This window comes from Ranitomeya imitator, chromosome 1, assembly GCF_032444005.1.
Source record: "Ranitomeya imitator isolate aRanImi1 chromosome 1, aRanImi1.pri, whole genome shotgun sequence".
Lineage (NCBI taxonomy): Eukaryota > Metazoa > Chordata > Amphibia > Anura > Dendrobatidae > Ranitomeya > Ranitomeya imitator.
In genome coordinates this window covers 811,023,118-811,034,351 of record NC_091282.1, presented here as the reverse complement: position 1 = coordinate 811,034,351, position 11,234 = coordinate 811,023,118, and the positions used below count along the sequence as shown (strand labels likewise).

The window sequence follows — 11,234 nt, the reverse complement described above, 5'->3', positions numbered from 1 at the left end:
CACCACAGGCCACTACAAAGCACAATCATATCATTAACTCAAAACTGAAAATAAGGATTAAACAACAACCACAAGACAGATTTCATCAACCAAGACATCAATGTAATCAGTATAACGGCACCGACCTGACACTGTCAGTAGGTTACTGTGCACAATCCTACTGACAGGTTCCCTTTGAGCAATAGTTTATAATGGAACCAAAGGCAAATGCCACTCTCTGGGAAATTGCAAGAGATCTCAGAATAATCCAAGGATTTGACTACAGGTAAGTATATGCCATGCAAAATGTGAAATAAAGGTAAAGTACAAACAACTTCAAAATCTTACTTTTATTGATTATTGAATATTCTTATTTTACTGTAATAGTAGGGGCAGTATAATGAGAAAAATGAATATGAGGGGGAGGGGGGAGATAATAGTGTCCCCCAGTAATATAAATGTGCAAGTATCAGATGGTGTCTGTGCTTTCATATTTGGAGATGGTTTGTTTGATCCATTCCAAGTATTTTCCAACTCTTGCATATACACCAGGAGGGTGATGATATCCAAATGACACAATGCCTTCTAAAGCCTCATTGCAAACAAGGGGTCCCCCTGAGTCTCCCTGTAAACACAAAAAGAAAAAATTAAGAGATACACACGGAATAGTATACATTGTCCTTAAAGGGAGCCTGTAAGTAGAATCAACCCTCTTAAGGAATCTATATGGGCATGTAGGTCATAGATGAATAAAATAATATCTTGATATCTGTGATCCAATATCTTATTCCAGAGAAATCCACTTTTTTCTTATATGCAAATGAGCTCTTAAGATCTATGGATTGGCAGTGATCTACATGATAATCTGCCTCCAGGGCTTACTCTAAAGCACCACTCCACCACTTTTTTTTCCATTTTAGTGCTGAAGTGGTGCCACTTATCTACCGTATATACTCGAGTATAAACTGACCCGAATATGAGCCGAGGTACCTAATTTTACCAGAAAAAACTGGGAAAACTTATTGACTTGAATATAAACCTGGGATACATTGTCCCTTCATTCCCATCCTGGTATGCATGGCTCCTCATACCTATCCTGGTATGCATGGTCACCTCGTCCCTATCCTGGTATGTGTAATAGAGTGCAGGGTTGAGCATGTCACCACAGAACAGACAGACCAACTGTTGAGGGGAATTTATTAACAGGAGTAAGATTCTCCTCGCAGGGAGTAAACAGGGGGTTAATAGAGACAAATCAAACAGTAAACAGTTAAGCGGAATCAAAAGGGTTAACGAGTGTTCTTGTAACTTATCAGTCCAGGGAGGTCCTGACTGGAGGGTCCTTATTCCAACGTGGGTACAGTCACCAGCAGGGCTTGAGATCTTGAAGTCTCTTCTCTGTCTCCTGGAAACTCCGGGGTTAAGCCTCTGCAGCCTGTTCTCCCTGTGCAGCTGAAAGCAGGAAGTCACACAGCCACTCTGCTGGAGTCTCTGGAATAGGCTGACAGTCTCTCTCTCTTCAGCAAGAATACACACACACACTGAGCAGTTTCCTTAGTCACACTCAGGGGTCCTGGCTTGTCAGTGCGGTCACCGGGGCTGTGCGCTCAGGCCACTGTAAGGGGATATGTCGTCTCTTATTATGGAGGCTTCCAAGTCACCACTCTCACTCCAGCTTTAGTGCCCTCATGGGGAGCACTCTGTCATGGGGAGCGCGGCGCTGCAGCCTGCTTTCTCTCTGGCACGCTGTCCCCTCTGTCTGGCGCACTCTGCTCTCCCGCCCTTTTTTGACCACACCCCCCTCTCTTCCTCTCTGCCCCCAGCCGTCACATGGTCCCTTCTGTCCAGGGCAGAAAGTCTTCCCCCTGACAATCCAGCTGTCTGACTAAGTGGTTCCAGGTAAGGAGCAGGGAAAGCAACCTCCTTACATATGCATGGTCCCCTCATCCCTATCCTTGTATGCATGATCCCCTCATCCCTATCTAGCTATGCATGGCCCCTTCATCCCTATCCTGGTATGCATGGTCCCCTCATACCTATCCTGGTATGCATGGCTCTTCATCCCTACCCTGATATGCATGGCCCTCATCTCTATCCTGGTATGCATGTCCCTCTCATCCCTATCCTTGTATGCATGGCTCCTCATCCTTATCCTGGTATGCATGGCTCCTCATCCCTATCCTGGTATGCATGGCTCCTCATCCCTATCCTGGTATGCATGGCCCCCTCATCCCTATCCTTGTATGCATGGCTCCTCATCCCTATCCTGGTATGCATGGCTCCTCATCCCTATCCTGGTATGCATGGCCCCTTCATCCCTATCCTGGTATTCATGGCTCGTCATCCCTATCCTGATATGCATGGCCCTCATCCCTATCCTGGTATCATGTCCCTCTCATCCCTATGCATTACCCCTTCATCTTTATCCTGGTTTACATGGCCCTAATAATTGCATGCTCGTTTCAAAAAACAAGTAACATAGTAACATAGTAACATAGTTAGTAAGGCCGAAAAAAGACATTTGTCCATCCAGTTCAGCCTATATTCCATCATAATAAATCCCCAGATCTACGTCCTTCTACAGAACCTAATAAGTGTATGATACAATAAGTGTAATGGGAATCAGTGGGAAAGCTGAGCTTTTTTCCGTCAGCCCCTACAAAGAGGTTTGGGGGGCAGTGAAAATGTTGGCATGGATGGGAAAAGTGCTGAATGGAAGGAGAGCAGCATGGGGAAGATCCCTGGAAGCATCTCTGATGCCCAGATCGCTGATGAGAACAACGGTGTCACACTTTTACTCCATTCTAAGGAGTGACAATAAAACATTCAAAACCCACGAGAAATTTTATTTTACAGGAAAAAAAACATGTTAAGAAACATTTTTTCCTGTATAATGACTTGTATATCAGGCAAAATTTAAAAAGCATGTAAAAATTATAATTTGAGTAAACCACATTTATTTCATTACAAGAACAGGAAATTTCAGTTTAGTTTATGAAGAAAGCAAGAACTGACAAAACTAATGGACTCAGATATACCCTGTATTCAGGGCCGGACTGGCCATCGGGCACTTCTGGTAAATGCCAGAAGGGCTGGTGCCAGTAGTGGGCCATTCGATCCCTGTACGCTCTGCCACTGGGCCGACTCCCCGTCACCAGCATCGACTCACCCCCTGCCAGTGCTGCCTCATTCAACTATACCGGCATCTATGACGCCAGTACAGTTGAATGCAATGATCATTCCCCGCTCTGCCTCTGACACTGCCGGTGCGTGATGACGTCATATCATCGAATACTTGCTGTGTGCCGGGCGGACTGCAGCCGCTGAGACCGGAGCCAGGAGCCAGGAGCAGCGCGAGGCACGAGGAGAGGTGAGGAAAGTTTCTTTTAATATATCAATGAGTGATAACTGGATTGTGGGGCTATTAGGGGCTCTACATTACATTCTATGGGGGGGGGGCTGTATTACATTCTATGGGGGGGCTGTATTACATTCTATGGGGGGCTGTATTACATTCTATGGGGGTGCTGTATTACATTCTATGGGGGGGCTGTATTACATTCTATGGGAGGTTGTATTATATTCTATGGGGGGCTGTATTACATTCTATGGGGGCTCAATTACATTCTATGCGGGGGCTGTATTACATTCTATGGGGGGCTGTATTACATTCTATGGGGGGTTGTATTATATTCTGTGGGGGGCTGTATTACATTCTATGGGGGGCTGTATTACATTCTATGGGGGGTTGTATTATATTCTATGGGGGCTGTATTACATTCTATGGGGGGCTTATTACATTCTATGGAGGCTGTATTATATTTTATGGGGGGCTGTATTACATTCTATGGGGGCTGTATTACATTCTATGAGGGGGCTGTATTACATTCTATGGGGGGCTATATTACCTTCTATTGTGGGTTGTATTATATTCTACGGGGGGCTGTATTACATTCTATGGGGGCTGTATTACATTCCATGGGGACTGTATTACATTCTATGGGGGGTGTATTACATTCTATGGGGGGTGGTATTACATTCTATGGGGGGCTGTATTAGATTCTATTGTGGGTTGTATTATATTCTATGGGGGCTGTATTACATTCTAAGGGGGGCTGTATTACATTCTATGGGGGGCTGTATTACATTCTACGGGGGGCTGTATTACATTCTATTGCGGGTTGTATTCTATGGAGGGCTGTATTACATTCTAAGAGGCCTGTATTACATTCTATGGGGTGTTGTATTATATTCTATGGGGGGGCTGTATTACATTCTATGGAGGCTGTATTACATTCTATGAGGGGGCTGTATTACATTCTATGGGGGGCTGTATTACATTCCATGGGGGGCTGTATTACATTCTATGGGGGGTGTATTACATTCTATGGGGGGCTGTATTGCATTCTATTGTGGGTTGTATTATATTCTATGGGGGGCTATATTACATTCTATGGGGAGGCTGTATTACATTCCATGGGGATTGTATTATATTCTATGGGGTGCTGTATTACATTCTATGACGGAGAATTGCATCATACTCTTTTATGGGGCTACATTATATTCTATGGGGAGGTAGGCTGTATTATATTATATATTAAATGTAGTCTATGTATTAAATTTATTATATTCTATGAGGGGTGATTGCATCATACTCTATGAAGAGTCTACATTATATTCTATGGGGAGCTGCATTATACTATATGAGGAGGGCTGGATTTTATTCTATGGAGGGGCTACATTATATTCTATGAGGGGCTGCATTATGCTCTATGAAGGGGCTACCATATATTATATATGCCGGGACTGCATTACACTATATGCGGGGGCTGCATTATATTCTCTGGGGGGTTACATTATACTTGGGGCTACAATATATTCTGTGGGGTGGCTGCAGTATTCTCTGGGGTGGCATCATTATACTATATGTGGGCTGCATTATACTTTATCGAGGACTATGGGGAATACATTATACTATATGAAGAACTATGGGGTGCAATATACTATGGGAAGGGAATTGTACTACATGGATGACTATGGCGGTGCATTATACTATATGGAGCACTATGAGGAGTGTTTTTATACTATATGGAGGACTGAGCAGTGTATTTTAATATATGGAGGACTATGAGGAGTGTATTATACTATATGGAGGACTGAGGAGTGTATTATACTATATGGAGGACTGAGGAGTGTATTCTACTATATTGAGGACTGAGGAGTGTATTATATTATATGGAGGACGGAGGAATATATTTACTATATGGAAGACTGAGGAGTGTATTATACTATATGGAGGACTATGAGGAATGTATTATACTATTTGGAGGACTGAGGTGCATATCTACTATACTGTATAATTGTCTAAGGGTCACTTCCGTCTTTCTGTCTTTCCTTCTTTCTGTCATGGATATTCATTGGCCGCGGCCTCTGTCTGTAATGGAAATCCAAGTCGCTGATTGGTCGCGGCAAAACAGCCACGACCAATCAGCGTCGGGCACAGTCCGGAAGAAAATGGCCGCTCCTTACTCCCCGCAGTCAGTGCCCGGCGCCCGCATACTCCCCTCCAGTCACCGCTCACATAGGGTTAATGCCGGCGGTAACGGACCGCGTTATGCCGCGGGTAACGCACTCCGTGACCGCTGCTATTAACCCTGTGTGACCAACTTTTTTACTATTGATGCTGCCTATGCGGCATCAATAGTAAAAAAAATGTAATGTGTAAGATTGCACTTACTAACGGGTAGGGGATTACTCGCTTGGCACGGGATTGACGTAGTCAGGCACGATTTTTTCAAACAAAACCGTCCATACGGTTTATTTTCAAGTCATAAACCACGCCGTAAGCCAGGTTACCTATCACCGGCTTACATATAGTCCATTACACACAGTATCATTGGCTTGCATTATCCCTTTGCAGTAACTAAACACGCTGGTCCTCTTCTGACCAGTTGCCGTGGGTTACCACACAGTTTATATCACAAGCACCAACAGTTTGTTTAGGTACCTGACGGGAGCTCCTGCTCCACCTGCTGACTCCTTGTCAGTCCTCTGGGAAAGCTGCCTCACAGGGATCACCAACTTGCCTGTGTGGCATATCCTAGTCAGTCCAGACCCACCGAAGGACGGTAGCTTCCCCAACAGTTCTTCAGTGTGCTATTCAGGACTCCTACTCCCAGGAAATCCAAAACACCAGGCTCACCAGGTCCAAAGCCCCACCATGTGCTCTTCAGGACTCCTACTCCAAGAAAATCCAACACAGGTGGTTCAGTGTGCTATTCAGGGATCCGGTCCTACTCCCAGAACCTCCCAACACACAGGCTCTCCAGGACCTTCCAGTGGAACCACACAGGAACCATACACAGGAACATGTGACCCACACCCTGGTCACATTATATACCTTGAACCACTCCCCTGGGTGGGAGTGTGGGTGTGTGGCTAGTTTGTCCCGCCCATCTCACATAAATAGCCCTGCCAAACCTCCCATGACTTAATATACAACACTATAACTATAGGACTACAGGTCCCAGACCACCACATCGCTTCAGGCTGGCAGCGCAGAGTCTCCTCCTCTGCGACACATATATCGGCCATTCACCACAATGCCGGACTTTGTCACATAATCACATCCATGCATGCAACTGCCATGCACTCTCACAGCCTCAATACACCTCTGTGTGCATACTGGAGAGACCATGCAGCGCCCCCTACCTGTTACAGGGGTCACTGCATCACAAATGTTAAAAATAATAAAAAAACTAAAAACCTGCTATTTTCACCCTCCGTAGTCCGCCGAGCCGCCCGCGCCTGCCGCCATCTTCTGTTCCCGGCAATGAATTGCAAAATTACCCAGAAGACTTAGCAGTCTCGCGAGACTGCGTGGCCACTGTTGTATATTGCGTGGCCTGTATTAATGCATTGGGTATTCTACAATATGTTTGTATATAGCAGCCACATAGTATATAGCACAGGCCACGTAGTATTTGTCTGCTATATACTACATGGCTCCTATATACTATGTGGCCTGTGCTATATACTATGTGGCTGCTATATGCATACATAAATACATATTCTAGAATACCCGATGCATTAGAATCGGGCCACCATCTAGTTATAATATATGGAGGACTATGGGGTGTATTATACTAAACAAGCAAAATGCTGCCTATTCATCGAGTGATTGGATAGTTTAAGTAGGAACAGAAATCCTTGTTCTCAGCAGCACACCGCCTGTGTAAACTGTAGTTGTGCTGCTGATAACATGATACTGTATGGGGACAGATTGATCTAATTGTTATTGTTCTGTTCCCTTCATTCTTTCTCAGTTGGTGTGAAGAGGCCGGGAAACAAGCAAACGACTTCAGTATTGTCGATCACAGTGACCTGAAATCAGCGCATGTAAATACAACAGAAATGCTTCGCAGGAAGACCAGGCAAAGATGAAGGCAAAGTTGTAGTTAGCACCTGTAGTCCCAGCTCTATGCAGGTCATTCACTAGGTCCCCGTGTGGTACTGGGATTTTTGCTCACCGTTCTTATGATCATTTTGACCCCATGGGGTGAGATCTTGGGTGGAGCCCCAGATTGATGGAGATTATCAGTGGTCTTGTATGTCTTCCATTTTCTTATTAGTGCTCCCACAGTTGATTTCATCACACCAAGCTGCTTGCCTATTGCAGATTCAGTCTTCCTAGCCTGGTGCAGAGTTACAATTTTGATTCTGGTGTCCTTCGACAGCTCTTTGGTCTTCACCATAGTAGAGTTTGGAGTGTGACTGTTTGAGGTTGAGGACAGGAGTCTTTTATACTGATAACAAGTTCAAACAGGTGCCATTACTACAGATAATGAGTGGAGGACAAAGGAGCCTCTTAAAGAAGAAGTTACAGGTCTGTGAGAGCCAGAAATCTTGCACAATTTTAAGTGATCAAATACTTATTTTCCACTATAATTTGCAAATTAAATCTTGCCAAATCAGACAAGGTTATTTTCTTGATTTGTTTTCTCATTTTGACTCTCATAGTTGTGGTCTACCTATGATGTCAACTACAGGTCTCTCTCATCTTTTTAAGAGGGAGAACTTGCACAATTGGTGGCTGACTAAATACTTTTTCCCCACTATATATACAAGGAAATATGCTCCAGACAAAGGAATAGTCTATGGGTGAGCATGTTGAGTAAAATTTCTGCACCATTTCTTGGCAGGAAAAACGCAGCTGCAAAAACGTGTGTTTTAGGTATGTTTTTGCCGTGTTTTTGGTGCATTTTTGTCCCGTGTGTTTTGGTTGATTTGAGTGAAATGAATGGTGAAAAACACAGAGCAAAAACACAGAGAATTGACACAAAATCGCACTGAACAAACATGTCAAAAAAAAAGCAAATCTGCAATGTGTGCACATAGGCTAAAATATTGAACATGTTTTTGGCTTTTATGCCAACGAAATGGACTCCATATCATGGAATAGTCTCTAGGTGAGCTATATAATACCGATACATGTTGAAAACGTTTTTTGAGCCTTTTATGGAAAAATCTGGGGCACCATGCAAAATCTCACCTCATGGGGTATCCTTGATCATGAGGAAGGTAAGAGATCAGCCTAAAACTACACGGAGGGAACTTGTTAATGATCTCAAGGCAGCTGGGACCACAGTCACCAAGAAAACCATTGGTAACACATTATGCCATAAAGGTTTAAAATCCTGCAGTGCCCGCAATGTCCCCCTGCTCAAGAAGGCACATGTGCAGGCCCATTTCAAGTTTGCCCATGAACACCTGGATGATTTTGTGAGTGATTGGGAGAAGGTGCTGTGGTCAGATGAGACAAAAATTGAGGTTTTCGCATTAACTCAACTTACCGTGTTTGGAGGAAGAGAAATGCTGCCTATGACCCAAAGTACACCGTCCCCACTGTCAAATATGGAGGTGGAAACATTATGTTTTTGGGGTGTTTCTCTGCTAAGCGCACAGGACTACTTCACTGCATCAATGGGAAAAATGGATGAAGCCATGTACCGTAAAATCAAGAATGATAACCTCCTTCCCTCCGCCAGGACATTAAAAATGTGTTGTGCCTGGGTTTCCAGCAAGACAATGACCTAAAACATACAGCTAAGGCAAAAGAAGAGTTCCTCAAAAAGAAGCACATTAAGGTCCTGGAGAGGCCTAGCCAGTCTCCAGACCTTAATTTCATAGAAAACTTATGGAGAGAATTGAAGCTCCGAGTTGCCAAGCGACAGTCTCAAAATCTTAATGATTTAGAGATGACCTGCAAATTTCCTCCTGACATGTGCGCAAACCTCATCATCAACTACAAAAAAAAGTCTGACTGCTGTGCTTGCCAACAAGGGTTCTGCCACCAAGTATTAAGTCTTGTATGCCAGGGGTATCAAATACTTATTTCTCACTGCAAAATGCAAATACATTTATATAATGTATACAATGTGATTTTCTGGATTTTATTTTTGATATTCTATCTCTCAATGTTAAAATTAACCTACCCTTAAAATTATAGACTGTTCATGTCTTTGTCAGTGTGCAAACTTACCAAATCAGCAAGGGATCAAATACTAAATTCCCCCACTATATATGCAACCCCTGGCAAAAATTATGTAATCACCGGCCTTGGAGGATGTTCATTCAGTTGCTTAATTTTGTAGGAAAAAAGCAGATTACAGACATGGCAAAAAACTAAAGTCATTTCAAATGGTAACTTTCTGGCTTTAAGAAACACTAAAAGAAATCAAGAACAAAAAAATTTGGTAGTCAGTAATGGTTACTTTTTTAACCAAGCATAGGGAAAAAATTATGGAATCACTCAATTCTGGGGAAAAAATTATGGAATCACCCTGTAAATTTTCATACCCAATTTTCAAACCAGCTGACATGTCCCGGCTTTGATGCGGGCTCACCGTCACAGCCCGCATCAAAGCGGGGGTACCGACCTCCGCAGTAAGGCTACGTTCACATTTGCGTTGTGCGGTGCTGTGTCGGCGACGCAACTCACAACGCATGCAAAAACGCATGCAAAACACAGCTTTTTGTGACGCATGTGTTCATTTTTGCATGATTTTTGGTGCAGAAAAAATTGCATCATGCTGCTTCCTCTGCGCCCTGACATTTGCGCCAAAATGACGCATGCGTCACAAAATGCAAGACAACGCATGTCCATGCGCCCCCCATGTTAAATATAGGGGCGCATGACGCATGCGTCGCCGCGGCTGCGCCCGATGCAGCCCCGCACAACGCTAATGTGAACGTAGCCTAATAGTACGGCGGAGGTCGGGAAGGGGATACTAGTGATGTTTTGGACAGTTTTTTTGTTTGTTTGTTTTTCATGATTCCAGAATTTTTTCCTCAGAATTGAGTGATTTCATATTTTTCCCCTATGCTTGATTTTAAAAAAAGTAACCAATACTGACTACCACATTTTTTGTTCTTGATTTCATTTAGTGTTTCTAAAAGCCAGAAAGTTGCCATTCAAAATTACTTTAGTTTTGTGCCATGTCTGTTATCTGCTTTTTTTCTACAAAATTAAACAACTGAATGAACATCCTCCAAGGCCGGTGATTCCATAATTTTTGCCAGGACTTGTATACATATTATATATATATATATATATATATATATATATATACAGTATATATATACACACACAGTAACAGTATAATGGTCCCATAGGTTGAGCGCTTTGGTTGTTAATTTTGGGGGCTATGTGAGGCTCATATTGTATGTAGGGGGCTGTCAGCATGCTTAATTCTGCTCAACATTAAGTTATACAATTATTGAACAGAATTAATTAATTAACCTTTTTGTACGGCCTCCACAACAGTCATTGTCTGTCATGTTACCTCCCACCTCTACTCCACTTCGTACACAACTATGTTATTTATAGTTCGTACATAAAGGAAAATTATGCGCATTTGACATTTTCAGTGTATGGATGTGCACCAGAGCATCTGTGTGTTACTCACATGACCTATCACATGATCTATCGGGGGATCATCTGACATGTCACGTGATACATCAGGTACTTGGAGGTCCACGCCTTCTAAACTACCTGGGGCCCTGGCTACTCTTAACCCACCCCTGATCGCATCTGATGGATAAGCCTTTTTCTTCCCCTCTGAATGACTACCAGCTTGTTAAGAGACATTAATAACTGGAAGCTAGGAATCCTTGTTCCAAGTTATCTGTCTAAATTCACTCTAACCCAATTTTGCTATTTTGGCACAAAATATAATTGAGGTGCATTCCGAGAA

The 11,234-nt window shown here is 43.3% G+C and overlaps 1 protein-coding gene across 1 annotated transcript in view; it reads right to left on the bottom strand.

Moving 5' to 3' along the window:
• Window positions 1–314: 314 nt before the first annotated feature.
• The window catches only part of LOC138649215 (mast cell protease 1A-like), a 40,991-nt gene continuing 30,071 nt past the window's right edge, over window positions 315–11,234 (bottom strand). Inside the window, exon 5 of the mRNA XM_069739422.1 lies at window positions 315–604. Coding sequence (XP_069595523.1) covers window positions 449–604 — 156 coding nt within the window. The 3' untranslated portion in view covers window positions 315–448. The remainder of the gene's footprint in view (window positions 605–11,234) is intronic.